This window comes from Periplaneta americana, chromosome 5 (genome assembly GCF_040183065.1).
Source record: "Periplaneta americana isolate PAMFEO1 chromosome 5, P.americana_PAMFEO1_priV1, whole genome shotgun sequence".
Taxonomy (NCBI): domain Eukaryota; kingdom Metazoa; phylum Arthropoda; class Insecta; order Blattodea; family Blattidae; genus Periplaneta; species Periplaneta americana.
This window is the reverse complement of record NC_091121.1, coordinates 92,222,261-92,250,049: the sequence shown is the minus strand read 5'-3', so window position 1 is coordinate 92,250,049 and position 27,789 is coordinate 92,222,261. Positions and strand designations below refer to the sequence as shown.

Here is a 27,789-nt window from a genome sequence, read left to right as displayed (position 1 = left end):
AAGAGAAAAAGCCCTGTCACACTCATAATCACTACAAATAATAATACATCTTGCGAGCGAATTATATTATTATACTTTTTTATTTTATAAGTGAAATGGAAACTAACTTAGGATCTTATTTTGAAACTTGAATCAATAGATTGTGATCTACACTGTCAAACAACCACAAAGTATCCCTCCAATATTAATTTTGAATTCAGTACTTCATCCAAGATCCTCAAGGTTGCATACGGTGTCGATTTTTATTTTATAAATCTCAAACTCTCTCAAAGTAATAAATTATCTTTGTTGGATTGCTGTCGATCTGATTCTATTTTATTGTAAGTTATCGTGCCATATCCTGTTTTATTCTATTATATCCTGTTCTATTCATTCATTCACTGTTCTGCCCAAGGGCAGGTCTTTCACTGTAAACACAACTTTCTTAAATCTTTCCTATTTTCTGCCTTCCTCTTAGTCTCCGCATATTATCCACATATCTTAATGTCGTCTATCATCTGATATCTTCTTCTGCCTCGAATTCTTCTCCGTTCACCATTCCTTCCTGTGCATCCTTCAGTAGGCAGTTTATTCTCAGCCAATGACCCAGCCAATTTCTTTTCCTTTTCCTGATCAGTTTCAGCATCATTCTTTCTTCACCCACTCTGTCCAACACAGCTTCATTTCTTTTTTTGTCTGTCTACTTCACACGTTCCATCCTTCTCCATATCCACATTTCAAATGCTTCTATTCGCTTCGCTTCGTCGTAATGTCCATGTTTCTGCCTTATACAATGTCACACTCCAAATAAAGCATTTCACTAGTCTCTTTCTTAGTTCTTTTTCCACAGGTCCGCAGAAGATGCTCCTTTTTCTATTAAAAGCTTTCTTTGCCATTGCTATCCTCCTTTCGACTTCCTGGCAGCAGCTTATGTTACAGCTTATAGTACACCCCAATTATTTGAAGCTATCTACCTGCTCTACTGCCTCATTTAGAATTCGCAAGTTTACTTTCTTTATTTTACTTTCTATGGCCAAGGTCTTCGCCTTATTCTTCTCCCGGTTCTATGTTAGTCTATATCAGCCGTGGCGAAAATGTGATCGTGCGCCGAGCCACTGAGTAACCTGCAACGTGCATAGCACCTATGAAGGGAGGCGGACACCCGAAAGGGAAGTGAATCAACTGTCTGACTTATTAACGGATTTTAATTTTCCTTACGTCAAGTACTTAAATATAATGTTACACAGTACAAGACTACAAACTAATGTTTAGTACGTGTAACGAAGAAAGAAATGAACAATAAAACATAGGACACATTATCACAACCTAAAATTAACTGTCTTCAGAATGTCTCTGCGACAGAGTTTCAAAATCTGGAATTACGTCACTTACTGCCAGTCGTAGTTGATCACGAAGGTATTTGTCTGTCAGTCGTGATCTAAATTTGGTTTTTACTATTTTCATTGTTGAAAATAATTTTTCACAAACGTAAGTTATAGCGAACATGGCTTCAACAGTGCAAGCGAAAGAACGAAGCTTTGGATATTTATTTTTTGACAAAGATTTGAAAGTTCAACATTTGTCAAGTCCTTACATCTAGCTTTCATTTAACATCACATTGTAAATCTGTGAGTTTAAATTGAAGATCTAACCGTATTATTCGTACATCTGCTGAAAAAGGATCGACGTACAGAGATAATAATAATAATAATAATAATAATAATAATAATAATAATAATAATAATATTAATAATAATAATATAATAATAAATGATAATGATAATAATAATAATAACAATAAAGACAACCTTTTAATGTTTCATCAGTAACATGTAGTATAATGCCGTTTTATGTTATACAACTGTTTTCCTCATAATACTTGTGAACAAATCATACGTTTAATATTCTCATCATATTGGCAGGAAAAAAATCCGTACTCCCATCCTACTTGAAACTTTCGTTTTTGTAGAGGTACATGGTTTCGAGAGAGACATTGCGGCGACACGCCACTCGCAGGTCAGAGACAAATACAAATGGAACGGAGTTTGATTCCAGTGAGTGAAAGGGTGGGGGTTGTGGGAGATAGGAATAAGAGAAATGCACAGCTATCATTGCGAGCCACAATGTGCTCGTGAATCACATTTTCGCCACGGCTGGTTTATATTATCGTAAGGAATACTATTTACTTCTATCCTTCCAAAATTCTTTCTTATTCCTTCTCATTCTATCCTATCCTTGAATGAATGAGTGAGAGAATGAGCGAATGAATGAGTCGATGGAATGAGTGAGTTAATGAGTGAGTGAGTGAATATTTGTTAACTACGAATGGGTTTTTACCCGGTGACAGTTACAGATAACACAAAATATAAATAAATGTAAGAATAGAAATACAAATCTAAACACTTATCAGTACATATCTAAATGTGTGTGCAAATCTAAATAATTAACAAGCGTAAATAAAAAACTTTTCTGTTGTGGCCCGTATCTTAAGGAACAATCCCGACGTTCGTCACATCCTTTCCATAATTTACACTATCATATTTTATTCTATAATTGGACTACTACGAACAATCGGCGAAAGATACCTAGAGAAGAATAAAGAAGTGTATATAGTACTTGTAGGCCTAGAAAAGGCGTTTGACACAGTGGATTGGAACGAACTGATGGACATCCTGAAGAAAATAAGACAAGTGTGGTTTGGAAAGACAGGAGGCAGTTCAGTAACCTTTATATGAAACGAGTCAAAGTCAGGATAGGAGAAGAAATGTCAGAAGGAAGTGAAATTTGGAGAGGAGTACGACAAGGATGCCCTTTATCATCTACCCTGTTCAACATCTACTTGGAGAATTTAGTGAATAACTATTTTCAGAACATGGAAGGGGTAAAAGTGGGAGGAAGAAGAATAAAGTGCATAAGATTTGGTGATGATATGGCGTTGTTAGCAGAAGAGGAGACGATACTAAGGGATATCTTACTGGAGCGAAATGAAATGAGACAAACGGCTTCCAGCTAATGCACGAGCTCCTTTAGGAATTCTCCTCAAAACATGTAGATGTTGTTTACTATGAATAAGACGTGTTTGAAAATCGTCTAGTGATGATTTCGGAAAGGGAATGTTATTAGGAGCAAATGGAATATTAGGGTGGGCCCGAGACCAATGAACACGCAAGCCACGGGAACCTTTGAAAAGTTTAGCGGATCCAGAAGGGCATAAGTGACAGGTAACAAAGACAGAAGAATCACTGGAAATATCGACACAACTAGTAGTAACCGGTGTATTAAGATTAAAATCATTATCCGTAGCAGTACTTGTATCATGATTGTCAAAAGCCGGAGTATCGGAGAGATTCCCGGTAAGAGAGGTGTTGATATCGCAATTTGAAAATCGTTCACTGCACCAATCCACTGATCTTGAGGAATGATGAAGATTTTCAGGTGGAGTTGACATGTAAATCGGCGCTGATGTGGAGACATCAATGTCGGATATAATCAAAATATAGCAAGAATCGAAAAATTTACAACGTAAATAGACATGGAGATAGTAGGCTAAATACACAAAACGAAAGAAAAACTGCATTTAAAGCAACTCTGTATAGATATATATTATTGGGTTATTTTACGACGCTGTATCAACATCTAGGTTATTTAGCGTCTGAATTATATGAAGGTGATAATGCCGGTGAAATGAGTCCGGGGTTCAGCACCGAAAGTTACCCAGCATTTGCTCATATTGAGTTGAGGGAAAACCCTGGAAAAAACCTCAACCAGGTAACTTGCCCCGACCGGGATTCGAATCCGGGCCACCTGGTTTCGCGGCCAGACGCGCTGACCGTTACTCCACAAGTGTGGACCTCTGCGTAGAATAGCCGCTAAATTGATAGCCAGGAAGATCACTTATGAGAGTGTTTACTTTCCATAGTAACAATGTCTTCACGAAATATGTGGATTCTCGGAAGAAGTTTTAAAGCACAAATACAGAAGATGTTGACGCACTAACACTCACACGAATAATTATGCAACTAATAAAGGTCTTGATGATGTCAGAGAGGAGAATTAAAAATAATATATTGCTCAAGGAGCCAAAATCCGAGACACGCATGCAAAGGAGACGTAAACTAATTCCTGGAGCCAAATGACAGCTGTGAGCAGTATGGGATGACGATAAATGCAAACAAGACGAAGACCATGGTTGTCGCAAGAAAAATAAAGAAGGTAAACTTGCGAATTCTAAATGAGGCAGTAGAGCAAATGAACAGCTTCAAATAGCCTACTTGGAACGTACAATAAGCAGTAACATGGGCTGCCTCCAGGAAGTCAAAAGGAGGATGGCAATGGCAAAGGAAGCTTTTAATAGGAAAAAGAGCATGTTCTGCGGACCTCTGGAAAGATAAGTAACGAAGAGACTAGTGAAGTGCTTTGTGTGGAGTGTGGCATTGTATGAGGTAGAAACATGGATATTACGACCAAGTGAAGAGAAACGAATAGAAAAGGATTTGAAATGTGGATATGGAGGGAAAATGGAGCGTGTGAATTGGACAGACAGAATAAGAAGTGAAATTGTGTTAGAAAGACTGGGTGAAGAAAGGATGACGCTGAAACTGATCAGAAAGAGAAAATAGAATTGGTTGGGTCACTGGCTGAGAAGAAACTGCATACTGAAGGATGCACTGGAAAGAATGGTGAACGGAGAAGAGTTGGGGCAGAAGAAGTTATCAGATAATAGACGACATTAAGCTATGTGGATCATATGCGGAGAGTAAGAGGAAGACAGAAAATAGGAAAGATTGGAGAATGTTTGCAATGAAAGACCTGCCCATAGGCAGAACACGTATACGTATGTATTACTCTTTTCAAATCTATAGCACTCTAGCCTATTCTATCTTATGGTTACTTGATCTATTTTAGTTTATCTCCTCCTGTAGTATCCTATTGTACCAGAGTTGCCAGATTTTAAATATACCAAGGAGAGACATTTTCTTCTTCATATACAGCACTTACGTTTTGTTAAAAAAGAAAAAAAGAATAAAAATTACCCGTCTGCATGCAGTTGAAGTGACTAATATGAATCTCAAAATTACAATTTTAATAAGAGAACATACTGTAAAAAACAATATTTATCTGGCTACCTTACAGCCAAATAAGTATTGTTTTGTATTTATACATCACTTTTCTCTCGCATCTTTCTGAAGGGCTTGTGGCAATATGTTATGCCAAATTATTAACTTAATGACTTAATAGTAGTTCTGTCGCATAGGTTTCCCAAGCTGTTTATTATTGATTGTAAAGCACAAATTCCAAAAGATGGCATCACATGTCACAAAATACATTAAATTTCAATGTTTATTAATTGATTACAATGGCATAAAATTTATTGACATTTAAATACGTATTTATTTTGTGACTTAGCATATTAGTGCTCCAAGCCCACATTTGACATTTTAAGAGTTTATATACATATTTATCACTGAACTTCAGCATTTTCAACAAGCTTTTTTTTCATTTTCTGTACCAGGCATTTCTGACAAACGTCTCTTTTTAAATGTTAAGAAATATCATATTCACCACTGAATTCGCTGTCACAAACCTTGCACTTGCCGAAATATTCGTTTTTTCCAATGTGCAAATGCACATTTTTACGAAAATTAATTAAAATTTAATGTAATTGTTTAGACTTAGAAGAAAATATTTACTAGGTAATGAGAAAATTATAGAAGTGATGTTAATTTTCTATAGGAGGGACTTCTTGCGTCCCGCCTCGAATCGAAGTGGGACTCGGGATTTTTATATGGAAATCGTTACATCTTGCAACCCTGTATTGTACCCTTTTTTATTTGAATCTATTCTATGGAAATATTATTTTTTCGATCTTATGCTATTCCGGTAATCAAAAATGTTCGCCCACTTGTAGTTACGTAATATCCCACTCCTCTTGATTCTCCAGATTCCTGTATTCGAACGATTTCTGTAAAGCGGGCTCCCCTCCCTTTGCCGGATTTGCGACTTTGAGCCATAATGCTGTGTATAACAGAAGCCCAGACTGATGCACAATGAAAGAGAAAGTGGCTGACTGGGGATTGTAAAATTTCGCCTCACTCGTTAGAACCCAGCCCTCAGTAAGACACCAAGCGGCCTGTCCTACGTCCGCCGCCAGCAGTCGAACAGCGACAGTCGATCAAGATGTGCATCACTAATGCTCTGGTAGCGGCGTGCATCGCTGTTGTTACAGATCTGTGTCTCTGTCAACAGACTGGACCCGATGTAGGTACGTGACTTGTTTATATTAGCCTACTACCGCGAAATATTTTGCATATGAACAGAGCGGTAAAGCAAAGCTTGCAGATATTAAGCAATTACTATACTAATTACTATTCATAGAGAGAGGATTAGGTCTATTACCATTACAAAATGTATCACATGAGTTTGGAACTCAGGGATCGCAATACAAATTGAAATCTGCTGGATGTTGAACACTGAATCCAATACGAAGAAAACTGTTGTAAAAGTTAGGAGATAAAGATATATTAATTGCTAATTATTTGAGTTCTATTGTAGCATAAAAATAAAAGTAAATAATTTAAATATGTAGATATTCATAAAAAATCTTATGAATATTGAGCAGTTTAAACGACTGATGTTGTTTGAGACCCTTCTTGAGTAGTAGTGGGCTATAAACAAGCTCTTTCAGTTTACTGTATACAAGTGAAGTTTGAAATTTTGAACAGTAGTAAGAAGTGAGACTTTTCAGAGAAAATAGCAGGAAATACAATTAGAACCAGAACGGAAATTAAGAAATGCCAGAAAATTGAGTTGCCGGTCAATAACAAAATCGAAAAATACAAAAGAACTAAATTTGAATCTTTCCGAGAATTAACAGAAAGAGAAAATAATAATAATAATAATAATAATAATAATAATAATAATAATAATAATGACAGTAATAATAATAATAATAATAATGAGAGAAAACTAATATTAATAATACTAATAATAGTAATCGTAAATTATTATTGCTTCCACTTTCGGTCCCTTCTTCACTTAATTAATTAATTAATTAATTAATTAATTGATTGATTAAAGCTTTCCACATAGTGTACACATCCTGCTTTCTACTTTCTTGTCCCTATTAGATTACGTCCATTTTCGGTTTTCCTTTCCAATTCTCTTAAATTTCTTCAATGGAACGGTGAAAAACTTGGTGAAAGAAGTGCCCAACAGGGTTGGAGCTCACATATATTCTTACTGACAGCCTCAAATTCCCTTGCAAGAACGCCCGATAGCGTGTCTTTTAATTGATTCTCCTCCTATTTCCCCAGCTTTAAGACAGTGGTCATAGAAAGCAGTAACAAAAATTAACGACACTCAAGATGAAATTAAATGCAGAATAAATCTGAGTTATGCCTGCTATTATTCGGTTGAGAACCTGTTGTCATCTAGTCAGCTTTGAAAAAAAAAATAAAGATTAGAATGATTTATAAAATAGTTATATTACCCATTGTTCTGTATGGTTGTGAAACTTGGACTCTCACTTTGAGAGAGGAACAGAGGTTAAGAGTGGCCGAGAATAAGGTGCTTAGAAAAATATTTGGGGCAAAAAGAGATGAAATCACAGGAGAATGTAGAACTGCACGCATTGTATTCTTCACCTAACTAAAATAGGAACATTAAATGCAGACGTTTGAGATGGGCAGAGCACGTACGGGTGAATCCAGAAATGCATATAATGTGTTAGTATGAAATCCTGAGGGGGAAAAAACCTTTGGGGAGGCCAAGACGTAGATGGGAGGATAATGTTAAAATGGCTTTGAGGGAGTTGGGGTATGATGCTAGGGACTGGATTAATCTTGCTCAGAAAAGGGACCAATGGCGGGCTTATGTGAGGGCGGCAATGAACCTTCGAGTTCTCTAGAAGCCATTTGTAACTAAGTAAGTCATATAAATATTGGTCTCTATGGGTTATGTACAGTATATACATGAATTGTACATTACAGTGTTAAAGAAAGTACTAGGCCGACATATTTTACTGTTTAATTTACTCTGAGTGTAATCTTTCCAGGCAATCATTAGGATTGCTTTAGATCCACTGGAACTTTTTATCATCAAGATGTATAGTAAATGAAGGAGCTGTAATACACTGAGCAGAGTGTCATTCAGGCAGTTCTGTAATGCAATGACCTCGAAACTCAAGGTAATAAATACAAATTGAAGTCATTAACCTAATATTATTAAATATTATATTGATGTATGTACCGGTATCTCTGTAAGGAACTTGACAAGCCTTAGTATAGCTCAACTGACCTTGGTCTAGTAATACAAAAAATACTCCCATGTGTATTTAATAACAAACAAAATATTTATTTGAAGGCATCTAATGGACAATAGAAGATTATTCTCACAATAGGTATAAAATGCGTCTATATTCTAGGTAGGCTTACTTTTTTGTTTCACAATATATTTTTCATCCAAAAAGTAAAAACTAATGCTCATTATTTTTCATCTATTTTTCAGAGTTTTGAATATTTAAATTGCACTTTCTAAAATAGATATATTTTATCAAAGCGAAATGAGTTTAAAAGTAAATAATATTATAATTTATTGTAAGGACTGAAATTTGAATATTCACAATTAAAAATGAGTTAATATTGAAATAAATTTATAATATATTTCGACTCTGATGTTTCAACTTCTGTTCATTTATAAATGTTTGTAGGCGTTTTTGTTTCTATGTATTACAGTCTCTAATGCCAGATTACAGAAATTAATTATCAATAGGCCTACTTGTTTCACACGTGAACGTTGTAACTGGACACAGCCTATGTATGCACACATCTATAAATAAATACATTAATAAATTGTGGAAATTAAAGTAAAAACAAAATTATTTACACTGACTACTTGCTATACATTACAACGAGTGATTGTAAACATGTGAAGTGTTTCAAAAGAAAAATTTCTTCTTCTTTCTGATAATATACTTTCCTTCTTTCCTAATGAAGTGCTGGCTACGAATGGCGGTTAGTTGCGTCCTAATTGAGCCATTGACCCACTAGAGGACGGTTAGTTGCGTCCCTTCTATCTGACTTGTTATTGAAATATTTGTGCCTTTATTTTTCTTTTTGCTTCGAAATAAACAAATCGAATGCTGTAGAGAAATGTTTCAGTGTATTATAAGACAGTTTGAATCGCGAGATGTATTATTCGCCCCAACAGAAATGTGTATGGATTTTGAACTCGCTATACATACCGCTGCCAAACTTGTTTTCCCTTCAGTTAAAATCAAAGACTCCCGGTTTCATCTAGGCCAGAATTGTTGGAAAAAAAATTAAAATTTACGTTTGGTAGCAGAATTTAAAGCAAACTCAGAAAAAGTAAGTTTTTGGAGTACTTTTTTGACTTTCCTTTTTTAAACCCAGAAGATATCGATGACCGTTTAACTGAAGATATCATGAGCATTCAGCCTGGAGGCGAAAGAATTGCAATGTTTACTTATTACATTTTTTGATAATTATATTTCGAACGAAGCCCCGTTTCCACCGATTAATTGGACAGCGTTCAGTACAACGACAAATTGCATAACAAACAACTGCGGATCTTTTCACACTAAATTAAACGGGTCTTTCTACACATCGCATTCAAGCATCTACAATTTCATTGACGTTCTGAAGGATATACAATGTGATGTATACATGAAAATAAGAAGCACAAAAGGAAGAAAGAAAACAAAAATATGGTGGAGAAATAAATATTTCTCAGCGAACAAATGACAAAATAATAAACAACCTCATATCTCGATTTGATTTTGTAAAATCACTGCCATATAAATTTTTGCCAAATTGAAATGAACTCCTGTAAATTATAAACAAAATACGTATTTCTAGTGGCTACATGGATAAAAGAAAAATTTTGGGAGTCCATGCAGTCAACCTCCACGTGATGTCTCCTGGTTAACGCTAATGGACTACTTTACGAAAGCTAAGGGACGCAACTGACCGGTAATTGAAACAGTGGATGGACGCAACTAACCTGATTCTTATTCCTGGGGACGCAACTAACCAAACCCGCTCGCGACCAAATTCTTCTATTGGAACACTTAATTCCAACGGTCTAGCTTTGTTTTGTCTTGACATGGTTCACTGAATATCAGACCTGAAGTGTGTATTCTGCGCTATACTCTGTACATTCATACATTGTTGCGCGTTGCTCGGAGGCTTCGGGTAACCAAACGCAGGGCTCTAGTTATAAATAATGGACGAATATAACAAAATTATATTGAAGGAGTGAATTAGGTGCAAAATAAACATCCTTTGCCTACTTATGTGAACCAGACGCTGCCTGAAGTTGGACTTTGACAAATTCACGCTACGGGAGAAGGGTCAATTTTGTTTCTAAGGTTGTACATTGTTTGTGCCTGGCCTTAGAAATAAACCCCCAGTACTCAAGGTCTTGGCCTTGTGAAAATAATAACGCTGAATTATTTGAGAAGTGCATAGTCACAGAGAGTAAAACTTTTCTTTAACGACTGTGTTTCATCATAACTACATTTTACTTGTCAATCATCTTACACTTCATACAAATAGCGTTGGCGTAATTCTAAATTTCCATGAAGGCAGAATTATATACTGCCAAATTAATTTAATTATTTAACTAGCTAGCTAGTGAGTACAAATTAAATTTATACAACAAAAATGTTTCTAGCTATTACCGTAAGAGCCAGGCTCGTGTTCGGTGTGGTCTTAGTCAATAATATAACATAAATTTACAAAGACAATTTACTGAATACAGTAAGTAACTTAATTCAAACCAATAAATAACACACGAGCAAAAAAAAAAAAAGAAGAAGAAGAAGAAGAAGAGAAAAAGAGAGAAAAATACACATTTAATATAAATTGACAATCAGAAAGAAGCCAGTGATATTCAGTAAAGACATGAATATAGTCGACAGACATAAAGGTAAAAAATAGATTTGTTGAATAGTTAATGCATTAAAATCTGTATAAATTAAATTTGCTGGTTAATCCATATTTTTGGTTAGACACATTTTTATTAACCTTCTGTTTAATAAAATTAATGGATTAAGTACAGATGATGCTACTCCATCCCAATTTATTATACCATATTGTATTAATGATTGTACCAAAGCTAAAAATATTATTCTCAATGCCTCCTTACTAATAAAATTTCGAAGTATTATGAATTTATAAATTGTATTTCTTATACTTGTACACATGAAATCAATTTGTTTATCCCAACGTAATTGCAGGTCTATAATAATTCCTAAATATTTGACTTGTGTGAAAAGTGTTAGATGTGAGCAATTACAATAATTATTTGTTAATAAAATTAAATATTTTGTTATGTAAATATTCAGGGATCGTTTACAAGGTAAAGATCATTTAAAAACTTTGCTAATGCATTGGAACATAAGAAGTGCAATCGAATCACTGGGAAAATGTAATTGTCTGTTGTAAATGGGATTCTGTGCAGTGGGGAGTCTTGAGATGTTGCGGTTCTAGGCCTGCCATACTTAGAGAACCTCTCTCCCATCTAACAAATCGGGCATCATTATGTCTTATGCATCCTTCATTGAAATTATTATGTAGCCCTATGCTCTATCACAATTTTAATAATTGTGAATGGAAAATGAGTGTGTTTCATACTCTCAAATAAAATTAGCGGTTCAAATTGAAGGGTTTGCGGGAGAAACGATGAATGTCACATTTTTCTTAAGGATTAGATAATGATCTAATTGAGTCTATAACTGCAAGATGTAGTGTTGTTTCTATAGAAAATAAAGAAAAGGATTACTGTATTCATGGTGGTAATTCTCCTTTTTACCAGTTTTCATAAGAACAACACTAAATTTCGTAGTGATCCATTTCATTAGATAATGACATCAACCTTAACAGAATTGTGACATTCATCGTCTTTCCCGCAAAGCCTTCAATTGTGAACGGAAAATGAAGGTGTTTCTTGCTCTGAAATAAAACTAGCGGATTAATAAGAGTCAGGAAAAATAATTTATTTTAAATGAAAAAAGGAAAGGTAGTTATGCTTCGGAAGTTAATATTTTTAGTTCTCATGTTCTTAAAAATTCGTAGTCCTCAGATGGATTAGTATTGTCGAACCTCAGAACCAGTAACGAGCACGGTCAACACCGGGCTACTAATGACGACAAACTCACCTCGGATGTTAACGTTTGTCCAATGCCAGAGTAATGTCTTATACCGTGTCAGAGGTCATGCGTGTTCCTATCTCTCCTTGAAGAGTAATATTTATTTTGCTGCCTACAGTCCTGGTGAAATCCATGCTCATAAATAATATTGACTAGAAAGTAAAATACTAACAGGGGTGTGAAAAATCCTCACTGCATTCTGTTGTTGTTGTTATTATTATTATTATTGTTATAATAATAATTATTATAATAATAATAATAATAATAATAATTATTATTATTATTATTATTATTATTATTATTATTATTATTATTATTATTATACAGTAGTTATTGATGCAATAATAATAGTAGGACCTAATGATTTACGTAAAATGTTATTCAAGCAAAGAAAAACAAGAGTTGATATTACAAAAGAAACTATAATATAGGCCTAATGCAATAATAACAAGTATAATAAAATTAATATGTCAGCATTTTTACATACGTAATCAGTGGGATGCGTACCTCTTGAAATAACTCCACGCACTCCTGGAGATACGCATACCATAGATTGAATGCCACATCAGTCTATGGGGGAGACGGTCTGAGTTCGAGTTCCGATTAAGCTTGAGATTTTTCTTGAAAAATTCATTGTGACACTTGTAGCTGACAAGATAGCACTTCAGGTCAGGTCGAGGTTCTTCTATTTCCCCATGATAATAACCACAAGTTGGCGAAGTGCGAGGGAGTTAACCTAACATTTTCTGCATAAAACCTGGGTACACATCGAACCTTCGCACAGTCAGCTGGTTGCTGTTTAGTCGAGATAGGTCTGAACCTCACAAGTGATACTGACATGGCACCATTTATGAGGCAACTAGGCCAGGAGATAATGGGGTAGGGTGGCCAGTTCCTTTCCCCCTCCATTACATACATCGCCGATTAGCTAAATATTACACTAATCAGACTGGTAAGGGCGAGAATTCACCTAGCTGAGGTTCAATGCAGGTTCACTCAGATGTACAGTAGTGGCAAAAAAAAAACCGGACCCGACCGACTCTGTTCACTCCAGAGCACGATAGACTGGTAACTAAGACTTTCGTGGTTCGAATCCTGCCCGGAAAGGAAACTTTTTTTGTTCCCTATTCAAATTTATTCCCAGTACTTTTCATTGCTGGTAAAATTCATGTTCTGGAAATAAGTTAATTAAGTAGTAAAATATCGCTGCAAACGAAAAGTATTGGGAATAAATTTCAAAGAGTAACAAAAAAAAAAGTATCCTTCCCAGGCAGGATTCGAACCACGAAAGTCCTAGTTACCTGTCTATCGTGCTCTGGAGTGAACAAGGTTCTGAAATCAGCTACAAGGGTCGGTCCGATTTTTTGCCATTTCTGTACATAGCACTAGTAATCGTCTTTTGTCTTCAAAATAATAGGAAAATACAAGTAATTGTAACTCATCTCGTGTTTAGTCTCCAATTTGGGACTAGTGAACAAAGATTTCCGCGTTCCTATATGGAGAACATCTCTAACACAAGTGGTATTGTGTAACCGAACATGTTTGGCTTTAATGCATTGCGCAAACGGTCTTCTCACGAAGTAATCGGTGTAGTTACCCAGTTGTTTTGCTACAGCCGCTTATTCATTGCGTGATTCCCGCGTTTGGAAACAATTCCGTGTATCAGTCAGGCTCTTGAAATTTTCCCATGTTATTTCTTGGCTGTGATATCGAAACAGCTTAAAAAAATCGTGTCGTCCCTCTCAGCAACGGGAGTGTGAAAGTCAACACTATACTTAACAGTAAGTTACATTCAGCTGTAAGAATTGTACAGGATATGTTAATGTCCATTATGTAAGCCTTACTTAATTTCACCGAAAGAAGTGGAATATTTTGCATTTACAAATTAACCTCTTTTCAGGCATAACACTTAAAATACAACTTCAACTTATGTGTATATACAGAGTGATTCAGGAGGATTTACAGTCACTTTCGAAGCTTATTTCAGAAGACATTCTAAGCAAAAAATTCCATACAAACATGTGTCCTAATCTCAGTATTTTCAGTTACATTAATTTGAGGTTGTTTGTAAAATACCATTATTCTTTAGTTTTGAGGGTAAAAGAATATTACAGGTAAAGAATGAACTATTCTGGAGTATCATTTTTTAATTAGCTAGTATTCTGAAACTAAAAAGTGTTGTGAATTCCATAGTTACTTCGTACAGATTTTTTTTTATTTAACTAAAAAATTACATTTTTCTTACGAATTTATCACAATAACAAATCACGCTACTCTTGTAAATTCTTTAATACTGTATATTAGGATGCATAATTAAACTGTAAAGAATCAAGTTCCTAAAGTTGTATGATTGTAACAATTTTTGTGATAAGAGGTAAGAATAATGTAATTTTTAGTTAAAAATTAAAAAACAAAATCTATACAAATAGCTTCAGAACACTATCCAATTCAAGAAATGATATTCTGAATAATTCATACTCTATTTGCAATATTCTTTTATCCTTGAAACTAAAGAAAAAGGTATTTTATTAACAATTTCAAATTAGTGTAACTCTGAAAATATTGAGATTAGGACACATGTTTATGTGAAATTTTATGCATAGAATGTCTTTGGAAATAAGCTCTGTAAGTGATGGTAAATCCTCGTGAATCATCCTGTATACTGAGTGATTCAGTAAACTCGTGCTAAAATGAAGCAGGAAATAGAGGATGCTCTGCTGAACTTATTGAGATAGGGAACTTGGGATCTGCAAACTCAGAAAAAGGAGATATGAATATCGCTATCGCTTACTTTTTCAGTATTATCTGCATTTATTATGTACATTTAATTACAATTATTATTTACCTGTAGTTTCTGTCCTACCAAGCACAGAAAGGGTAACTGCAAATTTTATAGCCTATATATATATAAGTTATATATATATATATATATATATATATATATATATATATATATATATATATAAATGAGGTTATGACGTATAGCAATTCTGTGAAGCATTTTGCACCTAAAACTAGAGTTTTAAGGGCCCCACAAAAGCACACTTTTGAATGCACTCCTGCAGTGTACATTCTTGAGTGTTTAGAGTGCGCACTCCACTCACTCCCCGATTTGACCGCAGACTCAATTATGAGTGCACTCCCGAGCGAGCAAAATGCCATTTTTTAAGAAAATTTTTTTAAAGAAAATTAGTGACAGCTACCATTAAAGTGAGGAATCTACAGGTTGAAGAAAAAATCAAATACGATACTGGACTAAGAACTGGAACTTCTGCAAGGAAATACACTTTGCCATATTTCAGAGCATTGTCTTCCCGGCAGTAGTTACTGCAAAGTACGAATTTATTTATGCTGATGTTGGGACAAATAGACGGATTTCCGATGGTAGAGTGATTGAGGAAGCAGTAGTCTGTGGCGCGAACAACCTATGAAGGGTCAAGTCCTACAAATCGGCTGTTGGCCTCACGTCCAGCAGCAGAAGTGAACGATCATCTAACCAGAACGGTGGTATTGTGCGTTCAATTCCATGAACCTCCGGGCCTTATAGCTTGTTTTCGATCCCGGATTTCGCTACCTAGCGTAGCTCCTCAAATTCATCACGGTGCTGAGTGGGCACCGGTCCCATACATTAGCCGAAATTTCATGAGAAAATTCCTTCCTCGTGAGTCACAGACATGATGCCTTAGACCACGACGCCACTGTACGAGTTGATTATGAACACAAGCTTTTATAAAAGTTTAGCTAGAAATAAGTTAAATTTACCAGAAAACAAAGATACTATAGATAACTTGAATTTTGTGTTTATTGGTGGTTGGACATTTGCCTTGCACAAGAATTTTGTTAAATCCTATCCTAAACGTAAATTGTCCAAAGAGAAATAATATTTAATTATAGAATGTCTAAAACTCTAGAGCAGGAAGAGTGCCTGAAAATATCTTTTGTACAGTATCTTAGCATCTATATTTAGGATCTCCCATAGTCCAATATAATTTCACTATTAAAACTTCATAACTTTCATAGACGTACATAATGCATTTGACAATATACGTTGTGAAGATGTAAATTAATTTGGAGTAGTTCCGTGTGAATGGGAACAAACTCGTCTACATTTAGCTGACATACAAAAAAATCACCTCATTAGAAACAGCACTGAGGAAGTAAAACAATGTAGAAATAGCTAGCAATATTTTACAACAACGGTGTTGTTCTGTGACAAGAAAAAATTATCACTATATAAGTGAACATTAATTTTTAGTCCTACAGAATATATCTGTTACGGCAGGCATGCCAGAAAACAGACTCTAAGGGCCGTATTCATAGACATTCTTAGCGCGGGCTTTCGGTGGATGATCAGCGAACTAACGTTTTTCGTATTCATAAACCAGTGTTAGCAATATGATAATATGATATGAATCCTGTTTAGCACGCTCGTAGCGCGGGCTAGCGAAATATCTATGAATAGCACCCTTAATGTGTAGTTTTGTGTGCGGTTCGCCGGTCTGTGCAGACTGCATCATTCGAGCGTTGCTCTTACCCTTTCTTACCTGGAGGCGCGTACAATAATTTCTTCTGCGTTGGATTAAATAGGCATTTGGACATTATAAACACACTTAGCAGAAGGAAAAAAAAAACACTGTTATTATCAGTGCCTATACTTGACAATTGTAATACAAGAAACTTTTGGTTTACTCAGTTATATTTCACAAAGTAGTGGTTTCCAAAGCATAATTTATTAATATGATTTTTATATAGTATTTGAAGAAAAAAATATTGCAGTAATTTCGAAACAACAAAAAAGAACAAGTATTTCATTTTACGTAGTAGTTACTAATTATTTTAAAGTAACAGAACCTACTTTTTCATCGTTCGTCGAGCATTATTATTTATTCGGACCATTGGTACAAATGTTGAAGAAAATATTATACTCCCAATTAATTACATGCAGTAGGACATTGTGAAGTTTCTACACTGAAATAATTTCCTTCCTGTATGTCAATATAAATTAACATTAATATTAATAAATGATATGAATTAAGCTTAGAATTTAAATTCGCATATAGTTTATTTGGAAAACATTGAGAGCAAGTATCGACAAGCTGGAAGCGTTATTGAAAGAAATTAAAAGTTTAGTTCACAAGCTGTGAAGCGACGATATTCTCTTTGTCAGGTTTAATGGTTTATTAATGTAAGTATATTAGCATAATATAGTGACGTGAGATAGAAAATTTGCCATTATATATTTTTCCAAAAAATGTTTCCGCCTTGCAAATAGTTGCTTTCTTCGCTCCTTACAACCTCAAGAGGCTCATATGTATTCCTCACTATATTCTCATCACTTACCAGCTTATGAAATGAAAGTCGTCTTTGATGGCTGTGTTAGTACAGACTCCAAAACAACGTCATTATTAAGTTCGTTTTGCCGTGAGAGTACTAATTAAGAAATAAGCGCTGGCAATATCATATTTTGAGAACTTTACTAATCTGATTTAAACTGTCACAAGACTATTACCTCGTCATGGGCTGATGAAAGCCTTTCATTTTAAAATAATTATTGTTGGCTGATGGAAACATTATGTTATATGATTCGTATTATATGATTCGTAATTTCTCTTCTTTGTTATCTGTGAACTCACTTTATTTATCATAAGTCATTCATAGACACAGCCAAATCAGCACCCGTACTTAAACTGCTTACTGAAAGAAAAGCTGATATGCTGTTGCAGGTCTGTATAGCCCTGTCGCGTTCCCCTCCAAGCCGATTCACTCTCTCCAGGTAGGGGAATAGAAAGTGCACATCGCACAGAGACTACTGCACAATGTGCAGGGTTTTGGCATGCCTGTGTTACGGTAACAATGATTATTAGAGGAAAAAAATCACTCCGGCGCCGGGGATCGAATCCGGGTTCCTTGGATCTACGTACCAAGTGCTCTAACCATTGAGCTACACCGCATTTCAATCCATAGCACCGGATCAAATCCCTCTCTAGCGTTTTTCTCTTTGTGTCCTGACTCCAAGTTCGACATAGGCTATGTATGTTGACATATATTAAGTCAACTGTCATTATATAAGGAGAGTACTCAATTGAGTGACTTGGTGGCCGGGATTCCACAATATCACTGTTGGGTGAAGAATCTAAGTAAAGATTAATTTTTGGTCGTACAGAATATAATATGTTATGATAAGAATTATTACAGGAGAAAAATTGGATTGAACTTCGGCATACCTGTCGACCTGGTTGGCGAAGTTGGTATAGCGCTGGCCTTTTATGCCCAAGGTTTCGGGTTCGATCCCGGGCCAGGTCGATGGTATTTAAGTGTGCTTAAATGCGACAGGCTCGTGTCAGTAGATTTACTGGCATGTAAAAGAAATCCTGCGGGACAAAATTCCGGCACATCCGGCGACGCTGATATAACCTCTGCAGTTGCGAGCGTCGTTAAATAAAACATAACATTTAACATTCGGCATAGCTCAGTGATTAGAGCATTTGATACGTAGAACCAAGGACCCGGGTTCGATCCCCGGTGCCGGAGCGAATTTTTCTCCTTTAATAATCATTATCACTATATACACCGATATTAATAAAATGTGTGTGCTAGGCAGGCCTACATTGTTTGTATCTTGTCGTAGTATATTAAGAAGGACAAGAATAATGTATTCAATGTCTGAATAGTTAAATAGTTAAATATTTATCATACTTGTATCTGATCATTTACATACAGACTCGGCATCCAAATGTAATACTCTGGTTCTTGGAGGTTCCTGGTCGCATGTGAATAAGAGCAAATTGGAGTACCACAACAATGACTTTTACATGCTGTCAACCCCAGAACTACAATGTTCATTTTTTTAACTGCTTCCGAATTTATTAATAACAAATTCTTCCTTGTCTGCAGTTGGAAAAGTTTGTTGAATGAGCTTAACAAGTCTCTGTTGTTGCTTCAGTTCATAATTTATTTATTAGCATTTGCTGAAGATTTCGCTTTCCATAAAGATTAGTGTTGTTGATAGAGTTGTATAAAATCACGCATCACCTCACTGGACATTTGCCGATTTTCTGTCATGTTCACTCTTGGAATGCGCACTCAAGAATTCCAACAGGTTGAAACTCCACTTTTGATTGAGACGCCTGGAGTGTACATTCAAAATTTAACTCAAGAGTGAGCCTGTGTGGGCCGCCTTTTGGTCATATCAAGACTCTAAATACCTTAAAAATGATGTACAACTAGGGGAATGTGCAGAACTAGTGGTATGTGCATTTGAATTGATGTTATACCAAGATTTTTAGTGCAATTATTATCTCAGAACTAACTATGGTCCGTCCCAAAAATCTGTGGAGTAACTTCGCGCATATGAGGGCGGAGTTTATCTGTGCCGGAGTGTATTGCGGGTAACATCAGCTCGAATCCGCTAAGGGGTAAGATGCTCAGGGTAGAAGATGGAGTAGAGTTAAGATAGAAATTATCCCCTCCTGCAAGCGATTGCTCGCTTCGTTCAGCAATACCTCCCCCCCCCCCAGAGCAGTCATTGAGTCATTGGCCATCTCACATACCACTTGCGCAGAGGTCTTGTTTTGTCTTTATACTCCACAGATGCCTGGGACGGGCCATAGATTTCAGTTACCCCTCTGTGCTTAGTTGGGCTGTACACTTATTATTTACATTTTAAAATTATTTTAATACCTATAATTTACAAATCTGAGATAACAGGATACTGTAGACTACGTACTATGGTATGAAAGGATCTGTCGTTGACTCATGTTTTGTAATGTGACACTGTAAAATAATACGATACACAGAACCACCATGTGCACGATAGTTCAACAAAAAAAAGCACCATGGATTGCCTACATACACACACAAGCACACACACATATTCGGCACAAGAATAATTGATATTTTATAAGTATTTTTCGGTCATTTGTGCGTTCGCGCGAACCATCGTCGCTGTGTTCACGACATGCTGACAATAATAAAATTGTTACTTTTGCTACTTTGTTCAATATTCCGTCTCTGGATCTATTACATCGTTCGTGAGAATAAAGTGATTAAATTAAATTCAGTACCAGTATGACGTTCGCTCATTTTAATTCTTTCCAATGAGAAAATTAAACTCCCTAAACCGATATTTATCTTATAGTTGGAGAAAACCTCAGAAAAAATCCAACTAGGTAATCGGGCTAATAATGAGAGGGATACTCTCTTAGTACCATGGAGGGATACCAATCAATGTATGAATGAATCTTGAATCACGAGTTTCACCCAGTATCCCGAAACTATACCGGTGCCTGCCCATATTACTTTCAGAATAATAATAATAATAATAATAATAATAATAATGATAATGATAAATAATAGATAAAAATGATGTTGATAATGATAAAAGTGATGAAGATGATAATGATAAAAATGATGTTGATGATAATAATGATGTCGATGATAATCATAATTATGATAATGGTAAGTAGGAGGCAGTGATTCAGGTGACGGATTGATGTCAAGGATAAAAAAAATATAAGTGGAAGTGACAATAGTAGGTACTTCCTACAGGAGTACAAAGATGTACTTAGGCTTATATTATGTAACATGTTGCAATAAGTGATAATGATGGAGCGCATTTAAAAATCGTTATCACTTACATGTGGCAATATTCTATGTTCTAGCCGTAACGATGGCTCAGTGCTAGAGCGAACTGCGCTTATAAGCCTGGGGGTCCGGGCTCAAATCCCGCTATATCCTGAATTTATAACTGTGTTGGGCAAGCCCATGATACAGGATATACAGAATTTTCTCCGAGTAATCCGGTTCTCCTGTAACAACATAAAAGTTCTTGATCATCATTCATTACAAGAATAATGTAGATTCATCGCCTGTGATACACTCTGGATAGTTTTTGACGAATTAAGTTGTGTTTGCTTCTCGGCACTAGCGACATCTATGAGCCTGCTCGTTAAGTCGGGGCGAATAAGGCAAGTTAAAGCACCTGCCATTTCACAAAATATATAGGATTACACTGTGTTCAAAGTGGACAATGTTTGCAACAAAAAGAGGAGAAATGTATTCAGTCATCGAAGAAAGATAGGCTATATATATTTTTTTTCCTTTTACGGAGGAGGAGCTCGAAGGTTTGCACCGCCGCCTGAGGCTTATTGTGCAATACCTCTGCTGTTATGCGAATTATATTTGTCGCCGGACAGTTGCGCTCATGTACGAAATAGCATGCTACACCATGAACTTAACTCGGGCTGTGGACTGATGATAATCATAATTATGTGAATAAATTACTGCAAAATGTGTACGAGATCTAACGCTAAAAGTTGCTCAGAAATTCAACTTAAATTGGTTTAGAAAAAAAAAACTAAAAAAAAAAAACAAAACAAAATAACTCGACCCAACCAAGATTAGAATCCGGGCCAGCTCGTTTCTGGTGGTAGTGTGTTGTCGTAATAGCTACATTTCTCTAATAATATAAATAGACCCTATAAAAGAAATCAAAAGTTATTATTACCCTTAATAATTCTGCTTTTAACGATGTAATGGAGATGAGCTCTAATCCTAGTACAAGTTAGTCTAAAATGAGTTCTAATACCGCAATACTTAAACACAAGTTGAGGCAGAACAATTGCCACAAACTTACTATATTTATTTATGGGAGGAAAACAATTTCTATTTACGTCTTTGCTGTAATCAAAACCAAATCAATTGTGTTTCTGAAAATAATTATATTTGTCTATGTATTTATTATTTGTTATTTCACATTTTTCCCCTCAATCAATTATGTATTTTCTCACTTGCTTACTTACCTTCACCCTTTTCTTCACATACCTGGTCCCATTCCATTAACAGTTAATTACTATAGGACGACTAATAATTAATTTCGGAGGAACTCTAAAATTAGCCGTGTGGGCTGCAAATTCGCAGTAATGTGTTACCTTGGAAGCATCATTACAAACATGCAATAATAAAAGTACAGTCGAAACTACTCTTAAAAAAAGAAGCCTCCATTAATGAGAAAAAAATTATTAGTGACTTGCCGCCACATAAACATCTAAATAAGATAAGTTCAGGTATTATAAAATTTATACCTGGAGTGAATTTATGTGGAAGCTTTGGTTGCCAAACTGGAAAGAAAAAAATAATTGCTTAGAGAGACCTCGGAAATGTAGATTTCGCAGAATGATAAATGGAGAAATAAAATGTGAAATATTGAAACAAAAATAGGATGCTAATGAATAAAATTGAGAAAAATTGCATTGATGATGCAATCAGGCATAACATATTTTTAGTTAATAGGTCTGTATTAGAAAGTAAATGATAAAGTGATTGGTGGAATATCTTTTGAATAAAATCTGCAAATATTATAATAACTACTAAGATAATGGATTAATTCTCGGTTTGGATCAAATGATAACGTTGTCAGCCAACCCGATGTGAAATCGAATCTTAAAGCCTTGGTTTTTCTGAATCGACGCATGCGAGGTGCGAGGCCCGCCTCGCACAAATCCGGACTACAGGAGAGATAATGAATGGTTTCTATAGCTGCGTGGTGCGCAGACTTCGCATCTCGCAGTTAAGCCACGTTTCCACTATTGCAGCTGCGCAGGAATAATGAGAGGCAAACAACAGTTGCCAGTTAAAACTGCAGATTTTCTTGCGCACACCTCATTTCTATTTGCGCACATATTCATTTTGGATAAGCAAATATCACAAAGGAAGGGATGAAACTAGAATCATGATTGAGGAAGTGAGCTGACCGAAATATCACTTTTTTTTTTTAATTATGCGGATGTCAAGATCAGATTTTGAAATTAAATTACAATTGATTGAATCAGGAAGAATTTTTTTTTCGTGAAGGAGTTTCAGCAATTACCACACTGGCCACGTGTGTAAGGTTTTCAGCCGTGACCGTTCCAAATTTAAGATTCACTTTCAAATTGTCAGGTCCTACTATTTCACGCTATAAAAGAAATTTTCCCGGCGATCATGAAGATTCTCTAAACTCAAGTAAAAGTAAGATTTTTTTTAATTTTTATTATGTTACTAAATTAATTTATTGTGAAACATAACGATACACAAAAATAAATAAGACAATAGAATAAAAGTCTTCTTTCTGCAATCAAGCTCCTTTTTCAGGAGGAGCCCAATAATCATCTGGTTAAAATTATTTATGATTAAGTGGATTATCGGGACAGAGTATAATACGTAACGGTAGGGACAGGAGGGCAAATAAACCATTACTTACTTGCAAATGGCTTTCAAGAAACCTGGAGGTTCATTACCGTCCTCACATAAGCCCGCCATCGATCTCTATCCTGTGCAAGATTAATCCAGTCTCTATCATCATATCCCACCTCCCTCAAATCCATTTTAATATTATCCTCCCATCTACGTATCGGACTCCCCGAAAGTCTTTTTTCCCTCTATATGCATTTCTATATTCGCCCATATGTGCTACATGCCCTGTCGATCTCAAACATCTGGATTTAATGTTCCTAATTTTATCAGGTGAAAAATAAAATGCGTGCAGTTCTGTGTTGTGTAACTTTCTCCATTCCCCTGTAATTTCATCCTTCTTAGCCCCAAATATTTTCATAAGACACCTTATTCTCAAATACCCTTAATCTCTGTTCCTCTCTCAAAGTGAGAGTCCAAGTTTCACAACCATACAGAACAACCGGTAACATAACTATTTTTTTTAAATTCTAACTTTCAGTTTTTTTGAAAGCAGACTGGATGACGAAAGCTTCTCAACCGAATAATTTCTGACATTTCCCATATTTATTCTGCGTTTAATTTCCTCTCGAGTGCCATTTATATTTGTTACTCTTGCTCCAAGATATTTGAATTTTTTCACCTTTTTGAAGGATACATTTTCAATTTTTATATTTCTATTTCGTAGAATGTTCTGGTCACGAGACATAATCTTATACATTGTCTTTTCTAGATTTACTTCCAAACCTATCTCTGTACTTACTTCAAGTGAAATTAGAAATGAATGAGTGAGTGAGTGAATGAATGAGTGAGTGAATGAGTGAATGAGTGAATGAGTGAACGAGTGAACGAGTGAATGAGTGAATGAGTGAGTGAATGAATGAATATGTAAATGAATGAATAAGTGAGTGAATATGTAAATGAATGAATAAGTGAGTGAATATGTAAATGAATGAATAAGTGAGTGAATAAGTAATTGAGTGAATAACTGAGTAAGTGGATAGATAAATAAATAAATACATAAACAAATAAATAAATATATGACTAAATAAACAAGCGAATGAATAAGTGAATAAATGCATAAATAAATAAGCGAATAATTAAGTGATTGAATAAATGAATAAATAAATAAGCGATCAAATAAATACATAAGGGAATATATATATATATATATATATATATATATATGTATATATATGAAATAATAAATCCGTGAATAAATAATTAAGTGAATAACTAAATAAATAAATACGTAAATAAGTAAATAAATTAACAATGATACGAGTGTATACAGACAGACAGGCAGATCATTTCAAACACGTTACAAAGAACACATCACAGCCATAATCAAATAACAAAACACTTTCACATACACAGAATACATCACAAACGCCAACCACATCTACAGCAACATAAACACAGATATCAAAATTCTACATCTCCAACCAAAAAACCAGACAGAAACTAAACACACTAGAACAATACGAAATATACAGACACACAAAAACACACCCGCATCAAATCCTCAACATCACATAACTCAATTTCAGAACACACACAATTTTTGACTCCACATTACACTACACAAACACACCCTCATAGGAAACGCATTCAGAAAGCGCAAAGACCTCCCAGTTCTGAGGATAACTCACAGGCCGAAACTAGTCAACAAGATAACTTAGTTATTTAACACGTGGAGGCATATATATAATTTATATTCCAAGTGATATAGTGTTAAAAGTTGTGTGATCAAGATGTATAAATTAATTAATTCGGTTTTCTTCGCTTCTGCGTGAAGCCTGTGAAAGTGGCATTTGAAACTTTCAATTTTCTAGTTGACTGCTTTTGTAAATCCTTATAATTCGGTTCTGAGGCTCCCCAAAGACAAGGATAATTCCTGTATTCTTCAGTAAACTCTACGCTTTTCCCATTAGACCAGTTCATCACACTCTCACATACAGATAACCTATGAAAAAATACTCGACAACTAGTCGAATGCACCGAACCTGTACAAACGTTTGGAATGAAAACAGCAGCTCCTATGGAAGACCTGAAAATCAGCTGGTGAAGAAACAAATAGTTGCCAATGTCTCCCGGTCCCAGAGCGGGAGACTCGCGCATACTTGTCCAAGGATTGGGCGCACACAGTTTATTCCTGCATCTCGTCTTGCGCATATCTGCCTAACTGGCAACTGTTGTTTGCCTCTCGTTATTCCTGCGCAGTTGCAAAAGTGGAAACGACGTTTTGAACGGAGACTGTTGTTTGCCTCTCATTATTCCTGCGCAGTTGCAGTCCGGATTTGTGCGAGGCGGGCCTCGTACCTCGCATCTCGCATGCTTCGGTTCAGAAAAACGAAGGCTTAACTTCTCACACGGACTAGATTTTCTCCCTTCTCTTGTGTCTCTTCTGTTGTCTTAGTATTAGTCTTGCGTCATGTTGACCACATGATCAAGCATTCCTTCTAGCAATATGAATATATCAGGCCAGAAAGGGAAACACTGAAGGAGGAAGTTTCGATCCGGTGCTGTGGTTTGAATTCGGCGTAGCTCAGTGTTCAGAGCACTTGGTATGTAAAACCAAGGACCCGGGTTCGATCCTCGGCGCCGGAGCGAATTTCTCTCCTCAAATATTAATTTCTTCTAGCGTTGGTTCACAATCCTCAATGAAGAGGGACAGAACTAAAGGCACTAGTCCTGAACAGTGGAGTACGCAGAATTTTGTCAAGGGGGTTATGTTAAAATTGTTTACTTACCTATGGCGTTTAAGGAACCCGGAGGTTCATTGCCGCCCTCATATAAGCCAGCCATCGGTCCCTATCCTGAGCAAGATTAATCCAGTCCCAACCATCATATCCAACCTCCCTCAAATTCATTTTAATATTGATCTCCCATCTACGTCTCGGCCTCCCCAATGGTCTCATTCCCTCCGGTCTCCCTACTAACACACTATATGCATTTCCGGATTCGCCCATACGTGCTACATGCCTTGCCCATCTCAAACGTTTGGATTTAATGTTCCTAATCATGTCAGGTGAAGAATAAAATGCATGGAGTTCTGTTCTGTGTAACTTTCTCTATTCTCCTGTAACTTCATCCCTCTTAGCCCCAAATATTTTCTTCAGTACCTTATTCTCTAACACATTTAAGCTACGGTTTGTTTACAGCGATCATCGCCGGACGCACATCGCTGGCGATGAGCGTCAGGAAGTGGTTTCTTTATCAGCGTAGGCCTACAACGCTGTCAATTCTCATTTGTTTTGCTGCCATAACTCTATTCAATATTTCTTCGTGGCCTTCTCTAAATATCGATTATTGAACATGTATGCGGCGATATGCGCTCCGAATTTGCTTCAGAAGCAAACTCCAGCGATCTGCGTTGCGTCCAACGATCTACGTTGGCGATCATCGCTGTAAAGAAACCTTCCGCATTCATTTTAACTGCTAGCAACTCCAGGCGACAATCGCCAACGATGTGCGTCCGACGATGATCGCCATAAACAAACCGCAGCTTTAACCTCTGTTCCTCTCTCAAAGTAAGAATCCAAGTTTCACAATCATATAGAACAACCAGTAATATAATTGTTTTATAAATTTTCACTTTCAGCTTTTTTGAGAGCAGACTGGATGATAAAAGCTTCTCAACCGAATAATAGCACATTAATATTGTTTACAATTTTAAATATATATATATATATATATATATATATATTTATTATTATTATTATTATTATGTTACAGTATATTTATTAATATTAATGATACTATGTTCTAATAGAACATATTCATCAATATCCTTATAAAATCTTTGAAACGTAATTTTTTTCACAGCCATCCAATTTTTAACAAATTTTAAATTCTGTTTAATTTTATTTAATGCTAGTGTCATTATTAGACTTACACAATAATCATATATATATTTAGTGAACAGTTATTTGTATACGGTAAATCTCTTTATAATAAGGACAGCATTGTTATAATTCGAGCGTGTCGCAGCACCAAGCACAGGGATTATATTGAAGGAGGGGTAGGAGGACTATTACTTATGTCGATGTGGATTTTGTTATTCCGATTTTGAAAAATTTGAGAAGAAAAAGCGATTATGGATAAAAGAAAATATTCAAATCTAAACGTCACTTTTTTTTTTAAGTTCTAGAGGGGGGTTCAAACCCGGTAACTTCCCCTTTGCGTACGTCCCTTGCTCTTGAACGTAGATGAAGGTTGTGTTTTAGTTCCGTCCCTCCTCATTGAGGATTGTGAACCAATGTTAGAAGGAATGCTTGATCATATGATATCGTCGTCATCATCATCATCATATCTTCATCATCATCATCGTCGTCATCATCAACCATTATTCTGCCTTTCATTCTCTTATGTGCGCGGTCTATCTTAAATGGTCAGTTTTAATTTCATCCTCTAGAAATGCTTCAAATTTC

At 35.7% G+C, this 27,789-nt stretch overlaps 1 protein-coding gene across 2 annotated transcripts in view; it reads left to right on the top strand.

Moving 5' to 3' along the window:
* Positions 1-27,789, top strand: part of Jhbp16 (Juvenile hormone binding protein 16) — a 266,710-nt gene that overhangs the window by 215,731 nt on the left and 23,190 nt on the right. Inside the window, exon 1 of one of the 2 annotated variants that reach the window (XM_069826254.1) lies at positions 6,047-6,241. The exons of the other annotated variant lie outside the window; for it this stretch is intronic. Within the exon in view, the coding sequence (XP_069682355.1) occupies positions 6,157-6,241 (85 nt within the window). The 5' untranslated portion in view covers positions 6,047-6,156. Of the gene's footprint in view, positions 1-6,046; positions 6,242-27,789 lie in introns of those variants that run through there. 2 annotated transcript variants of the gene reach the window in all.